The sequence below is a fragment of the Nematocida ausubeli genome, assembly GCF_000738915.1.
Source record: "Nematocida ausubeli strain ERTm6 chromosome Unknown supercont2.2, whole genome shotgun sequence".
In the NCBI taxonomy this organism is placed as follows: domain Eukaryota; kingdom Fungi; phylum Microsporidia; genus Nematocida; species Nematocida ausubeli.
Genome location: NW_026515635.1, coordinates 544,854 through 572,319, shown reverse-complemented (window position 1 = coordinate 572,319; position 27,466 = coordinate 544,854). Strand labels below are relative to the sequence as shown.

The following is a 27,466-nucleotide window of genomic DNA, read 5'->3' as shown; positions in this document are numbered from 1 at the left end:
CATGGAGTGAGTATACTTTCCATCTTATTTCATCCTAATATCAATCTTTCTGTTTTCATCTTTTATTATAACTCCTTTATTTAGCACATCCATGCAGTTCTTCTATGTGCTTATGCTTTCACTGCATGCACAAAGCAGAATCCAAGATACCTGCACCAAATCCTCCTCTTTCTTACTCTTTTACTTTTCCATTAAATTGTGCTTTCTGCATTGAAGCTATACACTATAGGACGATTCTCATATGATGGGCGTGTGTCTGGAGTATACTCGCATACACGAATTTCAACTGAGTCTTCAATGAATACACCAGTTGCTGTGTATGCGTATATCGTAAGATTAGAGCACGAGTATACACGTATCTGCTGGGCTGTAATGTAGAGCACTGAGTCTTTGGCATGGCTTATGTGCGCTGAGTGTGCAGTTCTAATATGAATATTGCATCTGGTTATATTCTCTATGCGCGCTGTATCGTATTCTTCTTCTACTTTTAACTCTCTTTCGCTTGTGTCTTTTAGCAGAAATACGCTATCTATTGTTCTCTGCGTGTCTTCTATTGCAATAACCTTGCTTACCCTCTGCTCCTTCTGAACTGGGCCTATAGGATTCTCCTTTAAAGCAGCTTCCAGGCCTCGTATCTTTTCCTTGATCATTCCCCTTTCATAGTTGCTCTTTGCCACCTCAAGCTCTCTATATGCTGCAAGCAGGCCTTCCAGTGGGTCTGCCATAATAAAAAAGAGTATAACTGCTATGTACAAATAATTTTTCAGAGTGCAACACCAAAGTGAATGGTTTGGATTTATTGCTACATTACTGTGGCTTAAGACAGCAGTGATAATATGTTGCACACAGTAGCCTTTTCCTTGCCTGCCTCTATTTCTTTCAGAGTATCTGTCAGTGGGCTTTCTTCCATGGGTTCATTTTCAAGTGTTCCTCCCTTTTCTTCACTAGAGCTAAGCGCAGTCATTAATTCACTCATGAGGCTCATCTCAGATTTCTGCTCACTTATTGTCTCCAGAGACAGGTCTGAGTACATATAATCACTTCGTAACTGACCAAGCATCTCTTGGCTATCAATTATCATAGGTGTACTTTGTCTCCACTCGTCTGAATTCTCTTCCTTCTCACCATACTCAGACTCTGCATCTTCCTCCTCTATCAGCCTGTGCGACCCATAGGAGGCATAGTAATCCACTGGAGACGGCATGTTAAATGGGGTCTGCAGCAAGGCGCAGTCGACATATCCATTTTTTGTCGGTATTACATGCGATAAGACTTCTTTCTCAAGTGCATCATAATATTGGTTATGCAATGCGTCTGGCCAGTATATAATGAATTGGTTGTAGAACCTGTTAAATACTCTATTACATGGTGCATCTTTGGCAGAGATCTGAAAGCTATTATTCATCCTCCATACCTTCATATATTCTATCTTCCTGTACTTCCTCTGCTTTCGGCGCTCTTTTCTTCTTAGTCTTTTAAGCGAGTTTTTGTTTTTCTTTAAAAAGCTCTTTTTGCTGCTGATTCTTTCGTATATTCTTGATAACATCTTATGTTTTTGATATCAGTTTTCTTTTTATAGAGATAAAACCTTCTTATATTGCGTATCTAAGTCTATATTATATGCTGATTCTTTACCCCAGATATTTCTCCAAATATATTCTTCTATTTATTTCAAGCATACAGCTGCATTAGACTCCAGAAAATATAAGAAAACATTTTGAAAATATGCATATATACAGAGAGACTGCGTATACACTAGGTATATTTAAATGAACTATCTGTAATGCATATTTTGGAGATTTATTCAGGTTATATCTGAGTACCCATATACTCTTGGTTGATGAAAATTTCATGCCTGCTGCACTACAAACTATCATTAGATATAGCCTAAATTTATTTTTAACTCTGTGCTATTTTTTCATAAAATAGATAGCAAGCTGCAGTCTAAAAAGCACAACAGCAGGGATATCAAGAGTCTAGGTGGATAAGTAGGTTTAACAGTATGGTTTCCATTGCAGGTCATATTACTGCCCGCATAGATTACATCAACTAGAATCTTTGTGCAAATTGATTTCTATTCCTACCAACCACTCTATATGCATTCTTTAGAGTGAACCACAGTGTGATTTTTTATGTGTACGCAAGTGTTTCCTGGCATGCACTATTGGCAGAATCAGCGCATACTAGTTATAGGCTTACTTGGAATCTAATGACTTAACTTTATAGTCTATCTCTCTTTCCTGCTTTTCCAGCAAAGAAATCTTTTCTTTGAGGTTTCCTGAAATTATGCACTCAATTTCCTTTATGAGGTCCCTGTCAGACTCCTCTATATCGAATGAATCTGGCTCTGGCTGTGCCTGCTTCCACTGCTGGTAGAAGAAAACAGTGCTGTTCTTCAGATCTATCAGATTAACAGTCAGCAAAATCTGTGTAAGAAGATTTAAATCTGAGACCGAAGAACAATCTGCATTAATTATTCCCCAGCTGTACTCTCTTCCCCGAACAAGCTCCCCTCCCACGTTCACAAAGGATGTACTAGCTACAACTGACAACACTTGGAGGCCATCTGGCATTAGATGTGATGCTTTGATCTGGTTCTGCCTTATTTGTGCAAGAATCCTTTCTTTGTATGCTTCCAGCTCATTCGATGTAAATATGTCTCTCTTCGGAATTATTGGGAATGTATTTGTGAGCTCAGACAAAACATGCAAAACCTCTATATCTTCCTGTTTAAATGAAAATGGAGAAATAAGAAAGAGTGATGCATGTATCCTTGGATCTTCCTTTCGCTCCCTTCTCAGTCCTATATTATTTTTGTTGTACATTGAGTTTCTCTCCCCAAGGAATGTTTTTACAAATTCCGGGTCCTTTCCGCGGTATATGAAAATTGTCAGTTTTAAGGTAATCTTGTTAAGCTGCAAGGGAACTAAGTACTCTGCAAGATCTGGAGTGTGTGCACACACCTTGGATGGCCATGTGGATATATTGTAAATCGAAGAAATAAGGGTTTTTGCTCCTATTCCTCTTTCAGCTGCCACAAACAGGTTAAACTCAACTCCTCGCTGCAGAATCTTCTTTAGCATCTGCGAGGAAATATTTCCAATCCCTATTTCTTCTTTCAGCACAACTTCATTCACTATTTTCCCTTCAATCTTCATGTAACAACAAACACTTCTGTTTATTTATATTAAACAAGTCTGCCTATCTCTATTATGTATACTCTGCAAATGATCTGCTATGCTTATAGTATGTGATTTATTCCTAAATACTTTTTTTAAGAATGGCTAAGTGGCTGCTTAGCAAGACACAGAGAACACGGAAAACAAAGCTATTAGAGCTACTGGCAAAGGATCATTTCGCATTCATTTCTACTGCTATAAAAACAAAAGTGCCATTTACATCCGAACGAAACCGCTCGTTCAGATTTAGTGACGTACACTCTTACAACTACAATTTGCTGAAGGATGCGTATGCAATAGATGGCGAGCTGAATGCCTCACTCATAGAAAACCCAGATGGAAATGATTTTATTGCCATGGAGTATCCTACATCTGCAACCATTTCTACTGCTAGTGATCTTCTGGTGAAGTCAAAGTGTGGCTTGGTTATCTCACTTATTGGTGACCATCCACCATGGGAGAGTGACTTTCTGTCTCTCTCTCACAAGCGCAAGAGCGTCTTTACACCAGAAGAATTCATGGAGTATGCACACGAAAAAGGTGCAAACACTAGCAGTATTTCTGCAGAGTACGAAGACATCTACAGAATAATTAAGGAGGAGAGTAGTAGCTTTATAATAGAAAGACATGAAGCACTGAAGGATCCTTCTGAGGAACTATTTAGAATAAAGTGTATGTGCTGGGTGGATAAGACGCCCCCAACCACAAACATTATTAAAGTTCTGGACATTCTCCTTGGCATCTGGAAGCTTGTGCATATCTCAGAGAGTCCAGTTATAGTCCACTGTCTAGCAGGCGTGGGAAGAACAGGCACTTTCATTTTTTACAGCATGCTTAAAAGAGCCCTTCTCAATGGAACTGTCCTTCAAGACAAAGAAAGCCTAATGGCCTCTTTTGTCGAGCTGTTCTTGTACCTACGAAGCAGAAGGACATGGATGGTTGAGAACAAAGACCAACTTTTCTTCCTGTATAAAATATTCATTCGGGAAGCAGTCCATAATACACCTTTCTCTACACCTAACTAGACTATGCTATTAGAATAGTCTAAATGCAGAAGGAAATTAAAGAAGTAGTGCATCTATCAGAGTAAAGCTAAAAGCATCTGTTCAAGAAATTATAGCTGCAGAAGACACTATACACAGTGCTCTGAAATCAGTAATAAATAGACGTTTACATCTACAAAGTCTTATCTCTGCATTTTGATAAAGCTTTCTTACGCCTTGCAGCTTTGTATATTTATATTTGTCTCTAAACCCACATGTGCTTTTATTGCATAATTTGCAATCTATTCAGAAGAGAAAGCTTTCAGATTATATTTTAATTTTAGTGAATAGTACGTTTTAATTTTAAATTAAGAAAAAAGCTCTATATACTATTCCTATAAAAATAATAGAAATACAGCTATACACGTATACAAGAAAATGAATCTTACAGACTCTTCTAGTCTATTATACATATTTAATCCAGAGTAACCTTCACCAACCGGTTTCTTGCAAATTCTTGCTTTCTTTCATCTCTTCTAGTTTATTCTCTCTGTTTTTCTGGTATTCGTTTATCATTTTAAAATATCCTTCTTTCTCTGTGCTTTCCCAGGAGGTTCTCTTTGCCAAAAACTCTACAATTTTTCGCTTGTCAAGCGGCTTTGGTGCCAAGTTCGCAATGTGCACTTTAAACTCTCTATCAGCATATACCTTTTGAACTTGCAGAAGATTTGGAATCTCCAGAGTTACGTCTCTGTTTACTGTTGACCTGACTATTTCACAGAGCTGGTCTATATTTATTGCGTCCTCTTCTGCATTTTGTGGGCTGACTGCCTCTCTATACTTTCCAATAATTATTCTAGCCCTGGATGGTCCTATTCCTGGAATACCTGGCACATAGTCATTTCCAAGTAGCCATGCCAATATGTGCAGCTCTGTCTGTGTATACTCAAGCACGCCTTCTTCTGCAAATACCTTTGGAAGAATCTTTCTTTTGAAGACGTGCCTGAAGACAGGCTTTTTGCTGAATATCAGAATATCGCTGTCTTCTGTGACTACCCCATCCATGTCTATAGCCCTTTCTATACTCTTATACACATTATCTGACTCGCTTGGTGCTATTGCATATTTTATTGAGAAGGCGTCAAGAATGTCCACAATCACTCTGTATGCTAAAGGAAGAGTCTCTTTATCAATTGCATGTGTATTCAGAAAGATGTCCTCTTTTGGTAGTTCGTACATTTTCATTTCTCTTTGATACTCAGTTTCCTCTGTAGACACCTCTATTCTGTGCACCTGTCCTTTCTCTTTTTTTTCTCTCTCTATGTCTCTACTATACGACATTTTTCTTTCTACTTTTTCTTCAGCTCCATCTTGCTGGCTGTAAAGTATCTCCTTCATTCTTTCCATGCATGCATTTAACTCTTTAAAGGGCTCATCTGTATCCGGGTCTTCTCTAGCTTGCACGGCAGGCAGTGAGTGCGATTTTAGCTTGAAAAGTATCTCACTGTCTCCATGCATTCTTTTTATTTTTGTAAGTGATCTTATGTATTTATACCGATCAAATACCTTTTGAACCTGGTACATTGAGAACTCTCCGTCACTCATGTTCTGCCTAAAGTCTTCTTCTCTTTCTAAAGTATCGGCTGCTTCAGAGTTTTCATTAATATATGTGCTAGACATATCTGCTGTCTCCTCAGGCATCTGCTCTATTTCCGTGCAAACATCTTTCCCATTTCCATCTGTGCCCAATATTTCTTTTCTAGGCCTTTTTTTGAACAAAGGCTTTCTTCCGTCAAACACAAATACCGGGTCTATTCCAAGTGATATTAGTCTGTAGATGACTTTAAGCGTATACTCTGTTATAAACACAATATTGCTAGTTCCCAGGCAAGAAAATAGCGCTAAATTTGCATCAACGCATAGGCTTAATCCATTAAGCTCCCTTAGCTCTACTGTTCGTCCATTTAGTAATTTCCATAAGTGCTTTATTCCCATGCTCTATACTTTGCTTTATATGCACCAATAGTAAAATTTTTACTCTATCAACCATGCATAATCTGGCAGAATAATGCATTGCTTTGTAATACTGTACTTTGTGCTTTCCTTTTCTATTCTGTTTATGGTGAGCTTCATACTCTTTCTTGCATCTCTAGTGGTTTCCGTAAATATTTTAAATATGCAATGCTATTTGAACATCCTAAGTGCAGAATCAATGCAGAAATATAAATAGTAAGACAGTATGGCAATACATTTAGATTTAAGAGTTTACTTTATTATCTTCCATCTTAATACTTAATTAATCGCACTAGATTAGTAAAGTATCATGATATGTTCTTTTTGTTTGGTTTATATTATTATAAGAGGTTAATATAGCACTATAATACTAGCTATAAAGTGTATAATTGTAGTAAAATTCCCTTGAGAACTTTAGGTTTACCTTAGTTTATTCTCGGGGAATCAAAAGAACAGATGTATTTGGAATGCCTTTGTCTATATTTATTCTATTTTATTTCGATAGGAAAATCTCAAACTCTTCATAACTTATTTTATATCTGCAGAGTTTATGTTTGCTACTCCATAGAAAGAAAACAGATTTACAAAAGAAGAATCTGGAAATAGCTGCAAATTATATAGGCACAGAAAGTAGTTCACTATAAGGCAATTTCTATTTGGTTTATTAGTACTCTTCAATTGTGCTGCCTATGCAAAAGTCTTTCTTAAGCCTCTACTTAGCACAGCCTTCAAATTAAGAGCAAAGAAATCAATTTCATCTATTCTCCATTGTATGGAGTGTGCTTAAACCCACATCACTATATACTCTAATACCAGGCCATAATAGTCTCTGTTCAAACTTGGTCAGATCATTGGGCCTATAGTACTTTTTTGTTTATACTTGTTCAAAAGACTCTATCTACAAAGGCCATGCTAAGCATGCCTAAATACAGAACAAGCATCTTCTGTTCCAATCACTCTAGCCAATTTATCTTGTACTAAGAATGGCATACGATATAACCCGAAAAGTAATTTCTGCTTTACCTTCTAAGCACACAATTAATGAACTCTTCGTTCTTTTCTTCTGACCACTTATACTCTCCTACAGGCACACAGAACCCGACCATCTTATCATACGTCTTTCTGTTTATTTTTGGGATGTGCTTTCCGCCTGTTTTCTTCCTAAAGAGCTTTGTTCCTGTTTTGTAGCAGAAGTCCTTGGTTATGCTCACTATGAAGGGCATGTCATCATATTTGTTCAAGTACTGCTTTGTTTTTTCTGATATGCTGTGGTTTATCCTCTGCCGCAGAAGTTTCTGTTTATTAAGTTTCTTGTACACGGGTGTTTTAAACAGGGCTTCCACCTGCCTGATCAGATCACTTGCCTGGTCTTGCAGGATTTGCTCTGCATTCGGGTCACTAAATATCTTTAAAAACTCGTACTCACTTGGGTCAAGCACACCAGCTGCGCCTTCCTTGTGCATTGTAGCAAGCAGTCTGTACGTGCTTGTCATGTCTTCAACCTGAACAGGCACACTTTGTTTCTCCTCTTGCTGCTTGTTCATTTCATCCAGCTTCAAAAGTTCTTCTTCTATGTCAGCGCCTTCACTGCTGCAGTCTGGGCGGCTTTCCTCAGACGCACTGCACTCCTCGTTCTCTTCCTCATTCTCGCTGTCTGAGGGGCTTCCATCAAGTTCCTGCCCTAGCATCTTATTAAAATCCCCAAAGTCATCATCTGCTTCCTCTTGTGTGTGCTGCGCTTTGGTTCCGCTTATTTTCATTCAATATTTTATTCTGCAAAAAAAATCAGTTATATGCTAAGCATGGTGAAAGACTCATAATTTATTTAGAAATATTCATTTGTGCCATAACTATCTCTTCCTTCTTCTTTCTGAGCTCCTCGTTGACGATGTACTCCTTAAGCATTCTTCTGTTCTTGAAGTATCCTCCCTTTGCTTTTAGGTAGATTGATCTGTACATTGTCCTGTCGATTCTTCCCTCTGCTCTTAACTCCTTAAGATCCTTTCTAAGTGCTCTTATTCTAAGCATCCAGATCTTTCTCTGTGGGAATCTGGCATTCTTTGTACCTCTTCTTCTTCCTAGACCTCTGTGTCTTCCCTTGGATCTTTCTAATCTGAACTGTCTGACTCTTCCTCTGGACTGACCGATGTCTGGCCTTCTGACAATTAAACCATCCTCTACCATCTGGGAAACCTGCTCTTTGGTCTTACCCTCTGAGAGCTTTATTGACTCAGTGGGGTCCATCCACACCTTGTTTCTTCCGCAGCCAATAACTTCAGCGGCTAATGCTCTTACTTTTACTAGACCAAGATTTTTTGCTTTCTCTTTCTTCTCTGCCATATTAGCTGGGGATAAAAATTATTTAAATATAACTTTGCAAAAACGACTTAACGAACACACAGTTGCATAAAAAGGCTTAGAGCGAAAAGTAAGTTTATTTGCATCCACAGTCCCACCGGTCATCTAGCCGGGTGCAGTCAAACTCCTGTTTGCCGAGTCTTTTATTCACGATGTTGTGTGCCTGGCAGGCCCAGCCCCCAAACTCTGCGCGCCCAGAGACCTTTGGAGGAAATGTCTCAACTAGGTTCTTAAAGTGTCCTCTGCAGTCCTCGCAGGGAAAGATCTTTGTCAGCAGATCGATAAACTTAAGTACATTGGCCTGGTGCTCTCTGGTTGGGTACGGTGGATATTTTGCAGCAATTGTGTGTATTAGGGCCCATGTGCCTCGTCCAAGCTCAGTTTTTCTCTCTTCTTTGGTTTTAGGCATGTTATAGAAGCTATCCCACTCTCCGGTTCTGCGGGCTTTGAGTTGAGTGCTTTGCAGATACTTTCTTCGCGCTAGTTTATACCCTGTTAGCACAACCCAAATCCCAATAATACTCAAAAATACCTTTGCTAGAACTCCTTCTTTTCTCATATTTATTTGTATGTTTACATTGAATACATATATCCATTTGTTCTGCTCATGATGTTAGGCATTACAGAAGAAGTGATTCGGGTATAACTAGGAGAGAAAGAGAATGGAGTAGATCTTCGGGTTATACCTTCTTCTATTGATCCAGATATGCGTCTATTGTAGTTGGGAGAAATAATACTGCCAGCACCTGGGGCTTGCGTAACGTAATTATGTCCAGACATCCTGTAGTACGTATCTAAGCCACCTTCCTCTTCAACCATATAGTAGTGAGTGTTAATATTTGAGTTATCACACATTTTTATTGTTGGAGAAGGATCGTCTCCTGGGGCTGCCTCTTTGGAATGGCTGTATAGGCAGTATATATTGCACCTTTTAATATTAATTGTGAAAATGTTCTCGTAAACTGTTCGTAGGATATTTATCTTATTATGTTCAAGTGACTTCTGGCATACCTTCCATCGGAACAGAGTGACTTTTTTCCGATCAATATCTGCATTTGTATCAAGGCACACGTCTTCTTTGTACTTCAAGCATAGCTTTCTTGCGCTTGGTTTCTTTAGAATAAAGATCTGATCCTCTCGGTTACCGAACTCGGCAAAGAACCATTCACCACTAGAAGAAATATTCATTACATATGGAAGGCCGTGTTTTACATTATTTCTTGGAATAATATAGAATCCTATATTTGTCTCACTTGGCAATGCATCAGCATTCTGGAGTAAGAGTAGAAATAATCCTAGAATGTAAATACGCATAATATAATTGCAGTTAGTCCCTCTATATATACAGGATAAATTGTTTCACTATCTCAGTACATTGAAACAGATCATGTAATAAACTGATCTACCCAATACATTGTAGCATTTTACTGGGTGGGAATATTTTATCTATGAGTTTCAACTGTTAGTTCTTCTGGAATTATATTATTCGTAGAATATTTCTATCTAAATATTCTATTGGTCTCAAGTACGCAAACTATTTCTCTATTCCCTACTAGAAAGACTAAAAATAAAAGAGGCAAAAGAATTCACTGTTTATTTTCTTAACGACATGGACTAAAATGAATTAGTATGCAGAATAATAGCACTGTAATATGAAATAACATGAAGACCTTGCAAATATATAAAAGTACTGTCTTACTATTTAGAAGTAATAAGTGCTGGGGCAGTATTCTAAAAATACTCTTTCCAGTTTCTATTTTGGCTTAGATTAGCATATTGCACTTGCACCAGAATAGTGCTCTATTTAGGCATAGTCACTCTGGTCATATTTCATTCTCTTCTGAATTAATGAAAGACCCCTTCACACAGCCATGGTCCAAAGAAAAAAGACCGTGAATCTGGTCCAAAGTAATTTTCATTAAAAATCCTTAGAAAGTGGCAGTGGTATACATACTATTCGGGCTATATCGGGTTATTTTCACTTTTTCTTGTGGTGCTTTCTCTTTGGTTTTCATGCATAATCCATAGCACTAGTGTGCATCTCCTTGGTGCGTGTTAGTTAATAGTGATTATATGTTTCTACAACTGAAACCCAAATTATTTCCTCCAATTACATACTGCCACAGGAATAGTATGTATTATTCACTTGTATCTTGAATTATATTATGTCTAATTTCATTCTAATATTCTTGCAATAGACGCACTACAAGCAAGATATTTTTCTTGTTTACTACAAAGTGCTTTAATAGATTTAATGCTGAAAATACTCAGTTCTTCTGTGGAAGGAGTGAATTCTTCAGGATATTCAAGTAATATGCTATTCGGGTTATATCGGGTTATATCTGTGCATTCAGTCTGTAAGTATATTTATTAGAAAACACCAGAATATATTTGAATGAAGAACTTTATAATATACAGTATGCTTAAAGAGTGCAAGAAATAAAGAAGTCACTATGATGCATATATCTAAGTCAGATACTAAAATGACTCCTAAACTAGTAGAACAAAGAGTCTCTCCAAGGATATTAATGCATCTAAAAATAGCACTAGAACAGATGGAAAATAAACCACTATAGAGGCAGAATATGCAAGAATTAAGAAGTGCCAGATAGACAGTTGCAAATAAACAAGAGACAAAGTCATTTTAAATATATGAAGGAATTAGACTATAATATATACATGAATTACGTTATACATGAATATATACCAGTCCTTTATAATCTTCAAATAATTAATTCTAATAGATATCTGCAGCAGACATAAACATAAGTACAATTACAAACAACACAGAAAATATTTTAAATGCAGAATAGAATGCAAATGAAGAAAATAGAACGGGAAAAGTGCCCAGACTGCAAGGAAGAGGAGAATATTATAGAAGATTACAAGAATGGATATAATGTATGTGGTTCATGTGGGTGTGTTGTAGGGAGTAGAATAATAGATGAACGAGGAGAATGGAGAACATTTAGTGACTCTGGGGAGAACCCAAGCCGAGTAGGAGGACCAAACAATCCCTTCCTGGACACAGAGCAGCTAGACACATTAATTTCTTCTGGTTCTGGGCTTGCATCGTACAGTCTTGCTAAGACCCAAATGAAAAGCAGCTTGCGTGGCCCAGAGCGTGCACTTATTAATGGGCTTAATCTAATAACCGCATTTTGTGAGAGGAAAAATCTCTCAAAGACAATATCAGATGCAGCAAAATACGTATTTAAGACAGTGGAAAATAAGAAGGTTCTAAAGGGAAAGAACTTGGAGGGAATTGGGGCTGCCTGCATATACATTGCATGCAGACAGGCTGGTTTTGTCCGTACGTTTAAAGAAGTGAGTATACTAACAGCAGTTCCTAAAAAAGAGATAGGAAGGTGCTACAAAGCCATATTCCCACATATTGATAAGCTTGCTGTTGTTTCAACAGAGGACATTGTGGCAAGATTCTGCTCAGATCTAACACTAAGCATAGATATACAGAAGGTTGCCTTGACAATTAGCCAAAGGGCACAGGCCATAGGATGCATAGCCGGAAAGTCCCCTGACTCCATTGCAGCTGCCATTATATATTTGATCACATACTTATTCCCCATGCAGAAGAAAATACAGAAGAACATTCAGATAGTCACAAATGTAACAGATGTGACGATAAAAAACACGTACAAAGAGCTGCTTCCATATAGATATGAATTAGTCCCAGAGGGCATTGTGCCAAAGCACATTCTAGACTCCCTTCCCAACTCATAATAAACAACTGTAAGATTCATGCACGAATAATTTATTTCTTCTTTGATACTCCGACAGTCTTTCCTCTTCTACCGTTAGACTTGGTTCTCTGTCCGTTGACCTTCAGGCCCTTCAGAAGTCTAAGTCCTCTTATGTGCTTTACTCTCTTTGCTCTCTCAAGGTACAGCCTGTAGTCAGCCTCAACCTGGTTGGCTATTAACTGCTTGTACTCTCCAGTAAGGGGGTCCTTCTGTCTGTTAAGCATCCATTCTGGCACTCCAAAGGACTGTGGGTTCTCAAGAATCTTGGAGATTGTGTCTAACTTCTCCTGCTCAACTTGTCCTGCTCTTAAGGTGGTGTCAATGCCTGCCTTCTTGCACAATAAAGTGGACACTCTTAGACCAATTCCTCTGATTCCAGTTAATGATCTGATGATAGTGGATCTACCATTTATGTTCGTATTGTACATACGAATGATGTCCTGCATCTGTGCGCTCTCTGTAAATCTTAAAGTCATGAAGGGGGTAAAAAAATTTAAATAAATAAAAATGTAATAGAAGCTTAACGTACACATATACAGTGTTTACTCCACTTCATTGCACGTAATTCATTTCTTAGTCTATTCCCTTCAAGGAATCCTTCTATTTTGTTTCGTTCCATAAAGTAAATAATTATTTATTCGATATAACCCGAAGAATCACTGTGCATATGCAGCGTATCAAGTGCACTTTGTATTACTGCAATAAGATACAGCGTATAAATATACTATGTCTATCTGTCTGTCTATTATATTTGGCTTACGGTGTATATAATCTTCTTAATTTAGAGCATTCCATGCATCTGGTAATCTTCATAGTATACTGCATATTTTCAGTCTGCATAAAACGTATTCGAATTTCTTTTTGAGAAAGGGAATTTCTGTTGTAGTTAGTGTCTAGTGAAATCTAATGCATCTACTATAAGCTAGTAGTAATATACTGCAATATTCAATGAAAATAGGGCAAAGTACATGTTATTTCAGCTGACTAATAATATTTGCACCCTTCAGTTATAAATATCATGCTGTAAGTGGACTACATAACTATGCTTTGGACATGTTCTGGCTGTAGTCTGCTTGTGCATATGGGCAGCAATACGGCATCACATCTGGCTGGAATATTATTTGCAGTTTCCTGCAGGGAGCGCACCATGGCTATGAATATCAAGCAGATATACAGTATGCCTTGGTGTGCTATCTGCAGGCCCATTGACTTATACAAGGCAGAGATGCATATAACCAGTAAGTTCCCAAGTGCAATATTAAAATACCAGTACCCCATCGCCATACTCTTACTATCAGAGGTCCCATCATTGTACGCCAGAGTCATTCCTGATACACTAATCAGTGCCTCGCCTAGTGTTATAATGAGTATCTGTGGGACTTGAAAGAGAATGGAGATAGGTCCTTTATGCAGTAAGTACAGCTCAATCATATAGTACACTATGTAAGATATCCCTATAAGAAACAGTCCATATGACATTCTGTGTCTGGGTGTGTCTCTAAGTGGTACAATAGAAAATAACCATGTCATGGCAGGATTATAGAAGGGAAGGAATACCATCAGAAGAAAGGAGTTAATGAGTATCATTTGGGAGGGAAGAATATGGGCAGAATAAGAGAGAATATGCACAGTACTAAGCATTCTCTTTCCTTGGTCTATCCATGTAGAACTCATTTGGTCATAAATAGCCCATCCAATGATTATAGGCAGACTTTGCACTATGCTGTACGGGTGTGAATCTGATTGTGATTTTTCTTCTTGCAAGACACTGAATTTAGGCACAAAGATATACCGCAGAATGCACTGCGCCATAAGTGCAGAGAATAGAATAATTGAAATGAAAATTGAGACAGAAGAGAATGCGAAAACAAGAAAATATTCAGAAATATCAGCCTGGTGCAAACTGCCTCTGCTAAAAGAGTTACTGCCCATTAGAGTACACAGCAGCCTACTGACAGTAGCAGGTGTTATGAACAGAACAATAAAACTGCTTAGATTTATCACGAAATAGAACTGTGAAAAGAATGTTACTATTAGAGAGTTAATTGTCTGTACTGTCTTATGTGCAGCTATTTTGGCTGCATGGATACTTTGTACAATTCCTGCCCCAGATGAAGATATATTTGGTTTTATGCCGCCTGCACTGAAGGCAACACAAAGCACTCCTGCAGCAAAAAAGAGATTGCTTCTGGCAACGGATGAAACCGTTATAGAAAGAGTCCCTAAGATATAAGTTGCCAAAGAAATAGAAATCATAAGATACTGCCCAACGTACCTATCTGCAATAAACCCGCACATGATGCAGCAAAGGTACGATAGAAATATAAAGGAGTGCACATAAATAATACCATCCATCCTATTGTAGTCCATATATTGCACAATATACATGAATAAGTGGCTCTTAATAGAGTAGAATGCAAGCCTCTCAAAGAACACAAAAGATAGAATAGAAAGCATGCCTTCCAAAACAACACAGAAAGAATAAATAATGCAACTATTATTACTACACTGCAGCAAATAGACCAAAATCAAATCACAGTGTATATCATACACAGAATAACAGTCCCATTAAATACACTGTAATATTCAAATACTCGAAATAACTGCAGAAGAAAACATAAAAGAGAAAATACCAGACACTTTCCAGATGCACAGAAATATCCAGGCAGAACACAAATAAACAAACAGAATGGTGTGGTGTAAGAGATCAAGCTACTACCCAGGAAAGCGCATTCTAATTATAGGGGGAAGCAGTGGACTAGGACTCTCTCTTGCAAAGGACGCAAAAAGCAGAGGATGCAAAGTGACTATAACAGCAAGAAGTCTTTCCTCAATGGAAGCACTCCAAAAAGAATATGCTCTTTTGACTGTAGATATAACAGATGAAAAATCAGTTGCATCCCTTCCCACTGATTTTGATATGATTTTCTGCTGTGCTGGGTATGCACTCCCCTCCTTAGCAAAGGACATTGAAATCCTACAAGTAGAAAGACAGCTTAACTGCAATTTCCTTGGGCCTGTCAGAGTCTACCTGCACTTTCTGCAGAGTGCATCACTCAAGCACAGAAAGCACCTTGTGCTTATTGCATCCACACTGGCCCTGCACTCCTTCGGGGGCTATGGAATGTATGCCCCAAGCAAGGCAGCTCTTTCTTCCTTCTATGAGGCTGTCGAGTGCGAGTCATCGATGCAGGGCCTTGATCTGTCCATATACTACGTGTCAACCATACAGAGCCCAGGGTTTATAGAAGAGCAGAAGCACAAGCCCTTGTTCACCAAGAAGATAGAAGGATCCTCCATGGGCACAGACTCTCTCCCAGACAACAGGGCTAAGCATCTTTTAGACTCCCTTCCATCCACAAGAATTGTGTACTCCGATTTCATCACTCGTCTATTCAGCAAGTCTGCCCATATATGCTCTCTTGCTGATATATTCGCTGTAATTATTGCTCCGGTATTTTGGCTTGGCTTTAAGATATTTTCCTACTACATGACACACAAGTACTACCCGAAGAGAGCAAAAAATAATGGTCTTAAGAAAAAAGAATAATCTAAATTACTGTCCTTCTTATATTACCATTATATACGGAGTGTCTTATTATCTCTTTGTTCTTTCATTCTTGCATGATTTCACTCTAATTAATTTTAGTGCACTACAGGATCAATTTTAGTTTTAATTCGCATAAATATAGAAAGGACTTTTAATGAATAGAATATTCTGTAGAACAAAAAATTAAAATAAATTCACTAAAAGAATAAGCCTGCCATAAGACAGGAAGAAATAAAAAAGAAGAACAGCCTAAATAAAGGGATATACAAGTATACAGGCTATTTAGTACTTCCTGTATATAGTATATCTTTCTATTCATTATTAATCATACTGATGTATGAAGTACTTTTTAATATGTGTGTGGTCCTGGTGGCGCAATTGGCAGCGCATCTGACTTCTAATCAGGAGGTTCTGGGTTCGAGTCCCTGTCAGGACGTTTTTTTGTCCTTCTTACAGTGCACCCTGTGCATCTGCCACTAAAAATACCCATCTACCCTCGTGCACTGCGCCTGGCCTGCCTCTTAAATATCCGCCCTACAAGTACTCTTAGTGGTCTCTGCTATTCCCCTTTGTCTGAAAATATTTTCACTCCCGAAATACTTTGCGCAGTGACTTCCACGGTCTGCCCACTAAAATAATCCGATATAACCCGAGCATGCATGAAGGAATAAGCTAATACTCCATTATTAACGTACTCTATCTGCTTATTATGGTCTTGTGTAAAAGATAAAAATATCTCTGGTGAAGAATATATCTAAAGACTCCAGTACTTTAGTAGCACACCAAGCAGAAATGAAAGTATGCTGTGCCGTGCTAATACACTACTATACTGCAAGAATACAAGTACATGTGATATTTTAAGGCATATTTAATCTGGGTATTTAAGCATACGCAGTAATATATACAATGAATTCCCAGTAAATATCACTATGCCTTTGCACAGAGACTGCCCATATAGTTTATGTATCGGCATATGCTTAGTAGTATATCATACAGTAGTATATCTAAATTAATTTAGATATTTTATGCGATGAGTTATGCTACGAAATTATCTGACTAGCCATGCAGAGGTATCTTGTATGGACACAGCACAGAATATAGATACATAAATAACTGCCATCCACTGACTGCAGGTATTTCTGCATTTTATTTTTTTTATCCGCATGAAGACACAGCGAAAGCTCATTCTAAAATACATAAAAACGAATGAAATAGATAAGGCCCTGGAGACTGCCCTTTACACAATCAAATACTATGAGCCAGATTACAAAGTGCAGTTTTACACGGGATACTGCTATTTCCTAAAAAAAGACTACCCCCAGGCAGTCTGCCACTATAAGCAAGCAATAGCCACCTCTTCCTCCCCAGAAGAGTCACTAGAGGCGTCTAAAGGCCTTGCTAAAATATACATAGAATCTGACTATATGTACATAAAGGATGAAGACAGAAAGGAAATAGAAAATGTCCTGGAGACTGTCCTGGAGGGTGCAGATCCAAAGAAGTACACTGCCCTGGAGAAGGACTCTATTATTTTTCTTCTAAGCATATATCTGTACAATGATCTAGATCAGTATATGGCTGTATTCAGAAAGTACTGCATGGAGACAGATTCTTCTGGTGAAAAAACAGTCATAAACGAAGCCTTCTCAGATGAAGGATTCTCGCATATCCGGGCATATTTCTGTGAGAGACTAAAACAGTTCCACAGAGACCTAAAGAGCACAATTGAGAGTGGATACTTCTCCATGGAAAGAAAGGTTCTTGTCCAGGAAGTGAAGAATATTTTAGCAAAAGTAAGTGATTTGCCTGAGTACTACAAAGACCTTATAGAGACGTATAGGAAAGAGTTTCTTGCAGATATATGCAGTAACTACTTGCTGTACCTTATTATGCGCGCATACAGTGACTTTCTGCAGGTAGGAAATCTTCTTGAATTTATGCAGAAAATCCTTGAAGAGAACATTCCAATTGAAGATACGTCTTTGGTGCTTATGACACTTTCTGACTTCATGAATATTCCTGCCTTATTAGGATCTCCTTCCATATACAAGAAAGTATATTATAACACACTCTCACCCACTATCCTGCTACTGCGGTTCCCAGGAAATGAAGCTGTCATGAAGACTGTACTAGAGATATACAAGGAAATAGAAATTGCACTAGGAAGAGAGTACAAGGAAAAAGTGGACTATGTGACAGCCCTTCTGGTGAGACAGATATCCAGCCAGGAAGTACTCACAGACAGAGAGTGCCCTTTTCTCTCTTCAGTCACTGTAGCATACCCAGATGTACCCAGAATATCAAGCCCAATGAATCTGCTGATTATCCTGGATGATGCCCTTAAGGCAATGAACCTCAAGGTGATCAATGAGGTCCTGGATATGCACCTGCCATCAACAGTAATAGATGACATTGTATCTGCAGTGCTTGATCTAATGGAAATCCCAGAGAGTGCAATAGAATTTCTTGCAGATAGAAATATTCCACAGAAAGATTTGTGCATACAAGAAGAGCACAAAGAGACTGTACTTCCAGTAGAGAGTAATATATGCACTAGAGAGGCACTTATTAAAATAACCAGACTCGCATATAATACCCTAGGACACAAAGACCTTTTACTTGAATATGTGCATGAAAAAATAAACTCAGAATATCACCTAGTGCTAGTGAAGCAGCACATGGCCCTTCTTAAAGGCAAGATAGAATCTGTGCATGCGTGCCTCATAGAGAACGAGATAAAAATAGATTCATACAGAGTCTATCTCGTTAGAATTAGTAAGTACACAAGTGCCTTTGAAATGATCTACAGCTACTACAAGTTTGCATGCGAGTACATTAACAAGACACTTGCCTCTTCACAGTCTAATGTGCCTGTGGGCAGTGACTACCTGCACTATGCTAGTATATACAGCAAGGAGAATATGCAGATGAAAACTGCACTAGACTTGCTCCCACTGAACCTGTATAAATACTCAGTGGATGCGCATATTTCGCACTTTAAGCATCTTCTGGCCATAAATCACTATGAAAAGGGAAATAGTCCTGTGGTGCTGCAACTTCTTAAGGAGCTGTATGATGCAAGACCAAATGACTACTACCTTATCAGTGACTTCGGGGTGGTTCTTGCAGAATCAAACGAGTCCTTGCATCCTGTTGATAAATATTTGCGTGTTGTGCAGAATATTAGTAGTCCGCATCTGTTCATGCTGAGCATGGAGTGGCATAAAAGACAAGAATCTTGGGAGATGATGGAAAGAAGGGCAAAAGAGGTTCTTATGTTCAGGTATGAATATACAGTGAAGATGGCACTGACTGAAGCACTGACTGAGCAGAAGAAGTATAGATATGCAATAAAAATACTAAGTGAAATTGAAGAGACAGAAAATAAGGCAGGGAGTGATCTGCTGCCAACTGTGAAAATATTCAATGCGTACTTGCATATAAAAATAGACAGCCTTGATGTGGCAGAGGATATTCTTGACTCGCTGCTTGCAGAAGAAGTGGGTGACCCTGAGAGAACACGGGCTGTGCAGTATAAAAAGCACATTCGGGCACTGCAGATGCAGGCTGCACTTAAGACGGAAGAAGCAGAGAGTGTGATAAAAATTGCAGAGGAGTACAAGAATCTCCCTGTTATTAGTGAAGTGAATGAAGAACCCACTGAGATAGAGAGAAGTACGGCTATGTCTGATGCGTATGTGGGCCTAGTGCAGAGCGTGCTTATGAAGGAGGTGGGTGCACCTGTTGAACTGCAGAAGTATTTGGAGACAGATGATCAGCAAGAACTTGTTGCACTAAGCAAGCTTATTCTGGCAGCTGCAAGCACGTCCGGGCAACTGCAAAATCCGGCTGTGCACAGTGCAGTGCTCTCCTGCATAAAGAAGGCAAATCTCCAGGGAGAGACTCGAGATGCACTGGAGGTTGAGCTTATACTGCGAATAGTGCGTGATGAAGACACACAAAATTACTATGAAGAAAACAGAAAGTCAGAAGAGACGGCCTTTGCTAGAGTGGTCCAGGCACTGCTTTATTCTCCAGTGGATCTTGCGCCTGTCTCCCGGGAATATCTGAAGAATGCGACAATTGCAGAGATGGATGTGCTTCTTCTTTTGGCGCAGAAAATTGCAGAGCAGAAGAATCCCAGGGATATTTCTGATTTGGAGGCAATATACTTGCATCTATGCCGGAAGTACACTCCGGACAGAGAGGAAGTACGTTGGCTCCATGAATTATTAAAAAAGTAATAAAAATGCTCCCGATGGGGATCGAACCCACGACCCCGGCATAGCTCAGCTTGTTACAGCCTTCAAACACAGGAGGCTCCCACCCATAAGTGCCGTGCTCTACCACTGAGCTACGGGAGCTCTATAATAAACAAAAATTACATGCAGTCGTGTATTTAATAAACAAAAAGCAGAGAAAGGCTGCTGTTAGGTGTGGGTCTTTATTGTATGTATACGTGAATCCAAGTATCTGTCTGCAGTGCATCCATGTGTTTGCTTCGTTTGGTGTTTCTGCACGTATCGATGCAGTTGTGTTTTTAATGTGATATTTGGAAGGAGTATATTCAGGAGAGAAACTAGTTGGCTTGCTGGAATGGCTCTTTTCCCTGTTATTTTCAGAATTATATGTGTACTAAAGGGTAGATCATGGTTTATTTGGTTTCTTTAGTGCGCATGGTTTCTTGCATATTTTACTTCTGCTAGTATCCACTCTACTGCAGCCTGTGCATGTGGGAGAATATTAAGGTCTTTACATATATTAAAGCATAAAAATATGCACGAAAGAGGACAAATAATTATTTGTATATGGGTGCAGTTCTTGTTTGGCTAGAATACAGGGAAAAGTATCTGACTTCATAAATAAGAGAATGCTTATTAATACAGTTGTGTCTCTAATTAATTTATGGTATGCATGTTCTAGTGGGTTTTCTGGTGAAGTATTTTTCTGGTTGAATATAATTCGAATTGCTTTTATGCATCCTCTGGCTATGGCATATTAACATATTTATGCTGATGAAGTAATTTCAATAAATATGTGTTTATTAGAAGTTAGACTAAATTACTTGGGGAAGAGTGTTTCCTTGTGTTTTTGGGTTATATCCTACTGGCTTGAATATTTTCCTTCTTTTTTTCTGATATCTGCACTTTGTTTTTTATATTCTGCATTTTAATGTTTTAAAGCCATACACATTGTAGTAATGTATATGAACAGTTTAATTTTCTAAAAATAAAGAGAGAAAAAAAGAAGTACACAGCAAGGAATATAAAAAAAGAAATGCAGCAGACACTTGAATATATAGATAAAATAGACATTCAAAAGTTTATTTCTGATGTTTAAGTAAATCCTGTATTAGTTATTCTGGTAAGGACTGTCTGATCCAAACAATTGGATATAACCCAAAGAAACAATAGTAAGACCAATGCAGGCCTTAAAGAGAGACATTCCCTTGGTGTCTCCAACTCTGCGTATAATACTCTTTTTTTTGACAGCTTTTTCAGTGGAAAAATTCAAGGGAATAGACTTGTCCTCTCCCTCTGCAGAAGCCTTTGGCTCCGGGGAAGCAGATTTACTAGAACTTGCAGAGGAAGAGGAGGAAGAAGCCATTTCAATAGAGGATGACGGCCTGGGGTGTGCTGGTGAAGAAGTGAATTCACCTGCATATTCTGCATTGTTAATTACCATTTGCTTGAACTCAAATAGCCTTCCTTCAAGGTACTTTATAATGTCGGGGGATAAATACTTGTTGTTAACATAATAATTAATGTTTGCTGTATTTACGCAGTCACTGTACCTAACTGTGGCTGGGTTATTGTATACGACAGCATTCTCGTTTCTTTCTTCAGAATCTGTAAGTCTTTTTATATCGACGTATTTCATGTCTTTATCAATCAAATTATGGGCATTCATGATGGACTTCAAGGCAAGCAGATGCTGGCGCAGGAAAGACACAACCAAAACAATGTCTTTCTTTGAGAGAACATTGCTTCTCTCGCTTTCTTTTGTGCTAAAGTATGTCCTAAGTATGTGTCTGTTTTGCATGATAATCTGGATTGCTCTGTCAAGATTGTGCATACTAAAGACAGAAGGGCTATTATAGCTGCTGGATTGAGGTGGGAAACTAGGCAGATCGTTTACGCTCAGATTTTTCTTTGCTTCAGATGAAAAACAGCGCAGGTCGTTGTATATGGTGTATTCATTAATATCCTCAAGAATCATGATCTCGTTTAGAAGTCTACTCGCATAGTTAAGGTATCCTGCAAAGTCCTGAATGTTATATTCAAGCATCTGATCGTACCAGTCATTGACTCTTTTTTCAGCCTGCGCAAGAAGGTTTGAGTTAATAACCTCTGTGACTGACCTTTCAAGCACCTCAAAAAGCATTTTCACCGTGGTTGCGGTGTATTTTCCTTTTCTGTAAATCAGCGAGTTTTTATTGATATAGCGACCCTTAATGATTTTCTCCAAAACGCGCAGGGATATAGTGCGCAGGGCCTCAGCCTTCTCGCTGTCTATTGAGCCTGATATGTTTACAGTTACATGCTTTGATATTAAATTGTGCAGAACCCCAAACATCATCTCATAGTAAGAAGTTTCTACATTTGTGCTCCGATTAACTAGAATAGACAAAGTATTTAGCTCGCTTAAAAGAGCTGTTTTGTCAAGTTTATACTTAATAGTGCGCCTTTTAGGTGCAACAGGACCTGACTTATGCTTAGATGGTCTAGATGGCCTTTTAGGGGAACTTGCATCACTATCAGTTCTATCAGAAGAGGCATTGTGTAGGTCTAACGAAACAATCCCTGTTTTTCGAGTATTCATTACAGGTATAAAAAAGTTTTTACTATTGTCAGGTTTCTTTACATTTAAAACGCAAAACCTTTTACCAAGATGATCAGTGCACATGGATGTTAACCAGTGCCTTCTAATTATTGGCTACTACCCGATATTATGAAAGGCCCTGCTTGTCTACATAAACTTACTCTGTCCTAGGCTTTTGATCTTATCTGTGTAAGAGTGGATAGCTTATTGCATATCAACCCGAATTCTTGCTGTTTAAGAATGTTTTCCTAGACTAGTATAATATTGGGAGAAATATATAATAGAGAAAGAAAATAATAAATATAAAGGATAGAGAAAGTAAGTCTAAACCTTCAAAGGAGAATTAGCTGCCATAAAAATATTTCAGTGCGTGCTGAAGAACTTCTGTAAAATAGTAGAAAAATGACCTATATGTATTATGATATGTAAACCAGTTAAATATAAGATAATAATCATTGCACCTTGTTGTATATATAAATTACTGCCTTTGTGCAGTTAAAGTGTCTATAGAATGATATACACCCGAGTAATTTTATTGTGGTAGAATATTAACATAGGCTGCCTCATTAGAGTATATGCAAAAGAATATTTCTGTTTCTTCAATAAAATGTGTATAAACCAAATTTTGTCTATATGAAAGAAAGACCAGAATAAATGCATAGAATAGGACTAGATATTTTAAAGGCTTTAAAATGTATAAGTGTCTATACTTAGTTAACCATTAGACTTTTTATTAATCTTCTGCAGTTAAGGAGGAATATAAAGAGTTCTGCATTTTAGGCAATATTTTCTAAGCTTAAAAGCAAAAGAACTAGAGTGAAAAAATAATTTAAACTCACGTCATGAATGCGACGCAGTTTCAGTGATCCACTGCAATATAGTGCTTCCACTCAATAGAGCCAAGGCCAGCATAAAAATTGGCTTATTTGTTTCTGGAAGACCTGGCATTTTAAAGCACCAACTATTTTTGTCTTCACATCCCTTTATAGACTGAACTCCAGCCTCAAGATCTATAAGACTTCTAAGGATATTTATTCGAAACTCGCAATAATCACTATAGATAGGATACTGTGGGCCAAACTTTGTCTCAATTGCCTCTCTATTCTTGATTAGCTCCCTATAGTACCTTTCTACACACAGCATATAGTTATTTTCTATGTGTGGTGAAGTGCAGTTGTCTTTTACGAAAAGTCCCTCCATAAAAAGAGCTTCTACCTGGGAATATATAATAGGATGAAGTCTGTGATAGAAATTCGTCACTTCATGCCATCTATGCTTTAAGGCAAGCAACAGAATCTTATTGGCTTTATCTATTGGTGGAGTATATGATGACTTTACGTCGCTACTTCGAATATCTATCGCCACATAACGGTTATTAAATAGAGCATTAATAGCCACATCTATATTATACTCGCTTTGGTTACCTTCCAGAGAAAAAAGATTCATTTTGTGTGCGGTCTGCATGTCCTCCTCTGTAAGATCTTGCATATAGTATGCGTGTGTGAGCGTCAGCAGATCTGCATAGAGCTTTCTATTCATTATTTTATTGGTAAAGCACTTGTCTAAGAATAGATAGTAGGAGCATGTTATGTATGGATAAAATGCAATGGTCTTTACTTCTTTAAGATTGGAGCACCAGAGATTCATAGCGTGCTGGATCTTTTCTAAAATGTTATTCTGTATTAGCTCATTAGCTGCATCGCACAGAGTGGTTTTAATGTTTTCTGGGCTAAAGGAATCTGCGTTTTCTAATTTGAACAGATGTTTATCTATGATTTTAGTTCGCTCTATAATAATCTGCTCAAGCACGCGTACAAGTATTCCTTTAAAAATTACTTTATTCTGGAAAGTTTGAATATGCTTTTTTCTTATCTTAATGATCAGAGAGTTGCGCACGGCTGTTTGCAGTATTATAAGGAGATTGGTATAGTCTGCATAGTTAGTATTATCTGGCTCAAGAGACTCAACCATTCTGTATATTTGAGCGTAGACTTTATGCTTGCACACCTCTAGAATAAAAGTTTGGTTGTTCTTCTTTTTTCTTTTAGTAGAAAGACCACTAGATATGGATTCTTCTGGGGTGAAGTCTAAGTCGTTAGACCTTTTGTTAAAATATAATTTGTCTTCTCCACTGCAATTTGGTATTTCTTTTTGTAAAAGCTCATCCAGCAATAGAAAAGCCTTTGTATTAGAAATACGGAAAATTTCCAACTTATCCTCTTCTCTCCACGACATTTTTGATATGAAAATAGTTGCAAAAGAATTTATAAAAATTCAGATAAAAAGATTTCTATAAAATTGCAAGAGAAACATGCAATGGTACAGTCCATGCCTGCAGTGAGACACGCTAAGTACAAGGGAAGCTAGTTATTGTCTCAAAGGTTCTGGATAGTTGTATTAATAGAACACATTCAGAATTTTTCTTTTCTTTATACTATTATCTATAGGCTGGAGTATTACTTCTCTTGGATGCACCAGAATACACAGAAATTCTATACTTTAAAGAGTTTATAGACTGGATTGTAAAGTATCTGCTGACATGCATAAGCTATCTTTATTTAACTGCATTGGTGCTTGTATGATAGAAGTTTTAGTTATTCTCATACATAGAAAAAGTTGCCAATGTACCAAGCGTAACAATTGTTCCTATCCCTCCAAGGAACCCGAAAATCCTTGAGAATCGGCTGCTAGTGCTTCTCTTCGTCACAGCAGTTTTATTTCTCATCAAAACAGGAGTATCCATTATTAAATTATTAAAGCCTTGTACCATGTCTTTAATATAAGCGGCCTCTTCCTTAGTGGTATGTTTCATTTCCTTTAATGTATTTCCTAGCATCTGTTCAACGCTTTGATAGTACACATGTGGGTTAAAGTCGGATGGCCTTGCAATATGCCCGGTTGAAAAAACCTTTCCAACAAGGAACTTTTCATTCATGGTTTTCTTGCTTGACTTTTTATCCAATAACTCATAGAGATCGCGGAAAAATCTCTCTACCATGCCCCAGTTCTGAAAAAGAGTTACGAGCAGTTTTTTGTCTTCATCGCTTAGAGTGAAAGGATGGTACACTGGGTGCCCACTATAGTAATTGCCTATTTCATTTTTGTTATTAAAAAGTAAGTTCAGTGCATAGTCTATATTGTACTCGCCATTTTCTCGTTTTTTAAACAGAAAACTCTTTGGGTGTGGCTTGTACTTTTTCTTGGGCCTCTCATATGAATGCACTTTCATGCAGAATTCCTCCAGATCGGATTTTTTCTTTAAATAGACGCACGGAGTGTACATTGCTGCATGAATATTCGTCATGTGCATGTGCCTCAAGTAATTTCTTTGGTTTATATGCGTCAGCTGGGTAATGTTTTGGTAGTATAGATTAAAGAACTGCATTACATCTATGATTAGTCGTGAAGGCTCCAATTCCTTAATTGCGTCTTTAAATACGTCAATGTAATCCTTGTTGGTCATTTGTACCTTTTCTAGGGCGTATAGATTTAAGCCACTAGCCAAGTTATTTTCTATAATTTTTTTCTCTAGTGTTGCTCTTATAATGTTTTCAAGTAGCTCCCTATGCGATGGGTCAACAGCTGGATCGAATGCGACTTCTAAATTATTTAAAATCATTGTATGCAGCTGGCCATAGAACTTAGTGTATGTGAGTCCACTGGCTTGATTATAGGGTCTAATTTTTTCATATAATCTCATTGTATCATTCTTTAGCTTGTCCTTTTTAAATGTAAGCGTAACATATTTTATAGTTGGGAAGGCAGGAAAATTGTCTCTAGCCTCGGATGCCTCTTCAATATTTTCAATGCTTGCCATTTGTATTGAATCTCTATTGTTTTTGCTTGCGTTCATCATGTTCATCTATATGAATATAACTGAAAATATTTTTTAAATATTCCTATTATTTAAATAGGGTAGTTATTTCTTCTTTTAAGTTGAATGCGAATTAGCTGGCTAGCTTAACAAACAGGACTTCCTCTTTCGAAAAATTATTAAAAAAGTCTTTTTCTGGATGTTTTCTGTATATAAATAAAGCATGCAGTGTTAGCGCAAAGATATAGCATCTACACTATATATGGATTGAATAATACTAGCTCTTCTGAAAGAAGTGATACTCCGGCATATTAAAAAAGTGTATGACATCTAGACTATTTAGTTGTTGTTTTGCTACGGCAATTGGTACACTATTTCTTTTTTCTTGGGCTAGTCTGATAAGCCCAGGTAATAGGGCTAATTAAACAAATAAACTAGTTTGAATCTGGAAGTAATAACCCGAATAAAGATAATATCTTGTTTAAAGAGGAACTTTTATTCATGGCCTGTGCATATCGCCGGGACTTTGGTTTCTGAAATTGTCTTAACTGTCTTGGTATCTGCTTTTTTATTGCTTTCATTGCAAAATCACACCTGTACTTATAGTTGGAGTCTGATTTCAAAATAGTGAATATTCTTCCATCGCTATCATTTTATATTTGGACTCTTTGTTGTAATAAGAAAATCCCAAAGGAGTGATAGTTTCACCACAAATCTACTTTAGCATAAGAAAACAGAGCCACTCACAATATATGACTGACTAAAAAAGGCTTTGCATTCTTAAGGCAGAAATAAAAACAAGCACATGCGCGAATATATACGTATATAAGAATAGTTGAATTCTATTATACTTTGCTGCATAAATGCGGTCAATATAGTCCAACTTCTCTTTTGTAGAAATTACTAGAAATATTGTGGAAATAAAATGATCTGCCAACACTTAATATAGATATGCGATGAAGAATTATTGATATTTATCTTATTTT

General features: G+C 37.7%; 17 protein-coding genes and 2 non-coding genes across 19 annotated transcripts; 5 read left to right on the top strand and 14 right to left on the bottom strand.

Moving 5' to 3' along the window:
- Positions 1 to 191: 191 nt before the first annotated feature.
- Positions 192 to 725, bottom strand: NESG_00927 (uncharacterized protein; the record flags this gene model as incomplete). Its single annotated transcript, XM_053048566.1, has 1 exon — positions 192 to 725. One exon carries the CDS (start codon positions 723 to 725, stop codon positions 192 to 194), a length of 534 nt encoding a protein of 177 aa, XP_052905326.1.
- Positions 726 to 817: 92 nt separating this feature from the next.
- On the bottom strand, positions 818 to 1,546 carry NESG_00926 (uncharacterized protein; the record flags this gene model as incomplete). The annotated part of the gene is made up of 1 exon (XM_053048565.1): positions 818 to 1,546. One exon carries the CDS (start codon positions 1,544 to 1,546, stop codon positions 818 to 820), a length of 729 nt encoding a protein of 242 aa, XP_052905325.1.
- A 649-nt stretch (positions 1,547 to 2,195) lies between these two features.
- On the bottom strand, positions 2,196 to 3,158 carry NESG_00925 (uncharacterized protein; the record flags this gene model as incomplete). Its single annotated transcript, XM_053048564.1, has 1 exon — positions 2,196 to 3,158. One exon carries the CDS (start codon positions 3,156 to 3,158, stop codon positions 2,196 to 2,198), a length of 963 nt encoding a protein of 320 aa, XP_052905324.1.
- Positions 3,159 to 3,280: 122 nt separating this feature from the next.
- NESG_00924 (protein-tyrosine phosphatase) lies at positions 3,281 to 4,204 on the top strand (the record flags this gene model as incomplete). The annotated part of the gene is made up of 1 exon (XM_053048563.1): positions 3,281 to 4,204. One exon carries the CDS (start codon positions 3,281 to 3,283, stop codon positions 4,202 to 4,204), a length of 924 nt encoding a protein of 307 aa, XP_052905323.1.
- A 450-nt stretch (positions 4,205 to 4,654) lies between these two features.
- On the bottom strand, positions 4,655 to 6,157 carry NESG_00923 (uncharacterized protein; the record flags this gene model as incomplete). The annotated part of the gene is made up of 1 exon (XM_053048562.1): positions 4,655 to 6,157. One exon carries the CDS (start codon positions 6,155 to 6,157, stop codon positions 4,655 to 4,657), a length of 1,503 nt encoding a protein of 500 aa, XP_052905322.1.
- A 1,037-nt stretch (positions 6,158 to 7,194) lies between these two features.
- Positions 7,195 to 7,935, bottom strand: NESG_00922 (uncharacterized protein; the record flags this gene model as incomplete). The annotated part of the gene is made up of 1 exon (XM_053048561.1): positions 7,195 to 7,935. One exon carries the CDS (start codon positions 7,933 to 7,935, stop codon positions 7,195 to 7,197), a length of 741 nt encoding a protein of 246 aa, XP_052905321.1.
- A 61-nt stretch (positions 7,936 to 7,996) lies between these two features.
- Positions 7,997 to 8,515, bottom strand: NESG_00921 (50S ribosomal protein L19e; the record flags this gene model as incomplete). Its single annotated transcript, XM_053048560.1, has 1 exon — positions 7,997 to 8,515. One exon carries the CDS (start codon positions 8,513 to 8,515, stop codon positions 7,997 to 7,999), a length of 519 nt encoding a protein of 172 aa, XP_052905320.1.
- Positions 8,516 to 8,609: 94 nt separating this feature from the next.
- NESG_00920 (uncharacterized protein) lies at positions 8,610 to 9,092 on the bottom strand (the record flags this gene model as incomplete). Its single annotated transcript, XM_053048559.1, has 1 exon — positions 8,610 to 9,092. One exon carries the CDS (start codon positions 9,090 to 9,092, stop codon positions 8,610 to 8,612), a length of 483 nt encoding a protein of 160 aa, XP_052905319.1.
- Positions 9,093 to 9,106: 14 nt separating this feature from the next.
- NESG_00919 (uncharacterized protein) lies at positions 9,107 to 9,847 on the bottom strand (the record flags this gene model as incomplete). The annotated part of the gene is made up of 1 exon (XM_053048558.1): positions 9,107 to 9,847. One exon carries the CDS (start codon positions 9,845 to 9,847, stop codon positions 9,107 to 9,109), a length of 741 nt encoding a protein of 246 aa, XP_052905318.1.
- Positions 9,848 to 11,347: 1,500 nt separating this feature from the next.
- On the top strand, positions 11,348 to 12,274 carry NESG_00918 (uncharacterized protein; the record flags this gene model as incomplete). The annotated part of the gene is made up of 1 exon (XM_053048557.1): positions 11,348 to 12,274. One exon carries the CDS (start codon positions 11,348 to 11,350, stop codon positions 12,272 to 12,274), a length of 927 nt encoding a protein of 308 aa, XP_052905317.1.
- Positions 12,275 to 12,305: 31 nt separating this feature from the next.
- On the bottom strand, positions 12,306 to 12,770 carry NESG_00917 (30S ribosomal protein S13p/S18e; the record flags this gene model as incomplete). Its single annotated transcript, XM_053048556.1, has 1 exon — positions 12,306 to 12,770. The coding sequence occupies one exon, from the start codon at positions 12,768 to 12,770 to the stop codon at positions 12,306 to 12,308; it is 465 nt and encodes a 154-aa protein (XP_052905316.1).
- Positions 12,771 to 13,326: 556 nt separating this feature from the next.
- NESG_00916 (uncharacterized protein) lies at positions 13,327 to 14,751 on the bottom strand (the record flags this gene model as incomplete). Its single annotated transcript, XM_053048555.1, has 1 exon — positions 13,327 to 14,751. One exon carries the CDS (start codon positions 14,749 to 14,751, stop codon positions 13,327 to 13,329), a length of 1,425 nt encoding a protein of 474 aa, XP_052905315.1.
- Positions 14,752 to 14,983: 232 nt separating this feature from the next.
- On the top strand, positions 14,984 to 15,844 carry NESG_00915 (uncharacterized protein; the record flags this gene model as incomplete). The annotated part of the gene is made up of 1 exon (XM_053048554.1): positions 14,984 to 15,844. One exon carries the CDS (start codon positions 14,984 to 14,986, stop codon positions 15,842 to 15,844), a length of 861 nt encoding a protein of 286 aa, XP_052905314.1.
- Positions 15,845 to 16,207: 363 nt separating this feature from the next.
- Positions 16,208 to 16,280, top strand: NESG_00914. Its single transcript has one exon. It is a non-coding gene; the product is annotated as a tRNA-Arg (tRNA).
- Positions 16,281 to 17,007: 727 nt separating this feature from the next.
- Positions 17,008 to 20,088, top strand: NESG_00913 (uncharacterized protein; the record flags this gene model as incomplete). Its single annotated transcript, XM_053048553.1, has 1 exon — positions 17,008 to 20,088. The coding sequence occupies one exon, from the start codon at positions 17,008 to 17,010 to the stop codon at positions 20,086 to 20,088; it is 3,081 nt and encodes a 1,026-aa protein (XP_052905313.1).
- A 6-nt stretch (positions 20,089 to 20,094) lies between these two features.
- Positions 20,095 to 20,208, bottom strand: NESG_00912. The gene has a single exon. It is a non-coding gene; the product is annotated as a tRNA-Ile (tRNA).
- A 988-nt stretch (positions 20,209 to 21,196) lies between these two features.
- Positions 21,197 to 22,666, bottom strand: NESG_00911 (uncharacterized protein; the record flags this gene model as incomplete). Its single annotated transcript, XM_053048552.1, has 1 exon — positions 21,197 to 22,666. One exon carries the CDS (start codon positions 22,664 to 22,666, stop codon positions 21,197 to 21,199), a length of 1,470 nt encoding a protein of 489 aa, XP_052905312.1.
- An 840-nt stretch (positions 22,667 to 23,506) lies between these two features.
- NESG_00910 (uncharacterized protein) lies at positions 23,507 to 24,901 on the bottom strand (the record flags this gene model as incomplete). Its single annotated transcript, XM_053048551.1, has 1 exon — positions 23,507 to 24,901. One exon carries the CDS (start codon positions 24,899 to 24,901, stop codon positions 23,507 to 23,509), a length of 1,395 nt encoding a protein of 464 aa, XP_052905311.1.
- Positions 24,902 to 25,256: 355 nt separating this feature from the next.
- Positions 25,257 to 26,522, bottom strand: NESG_00909 (uncharacterized protein; the record flags this gene model as incomplete). Its single annotated transcript, XM_053048550.1, has 1 exon — positions 25,257 to 26,522. The coding sequence occupies one exon, from the start codon at positions 26,520 to 26,522 to the stop codon at positions 25,257 to 25,259; it is 1,266 nt and encodes a 421-aa protein (XP_052905310.1).
- Positions 26,523 to 27,466: the final 944 nt, after the last annotated feature.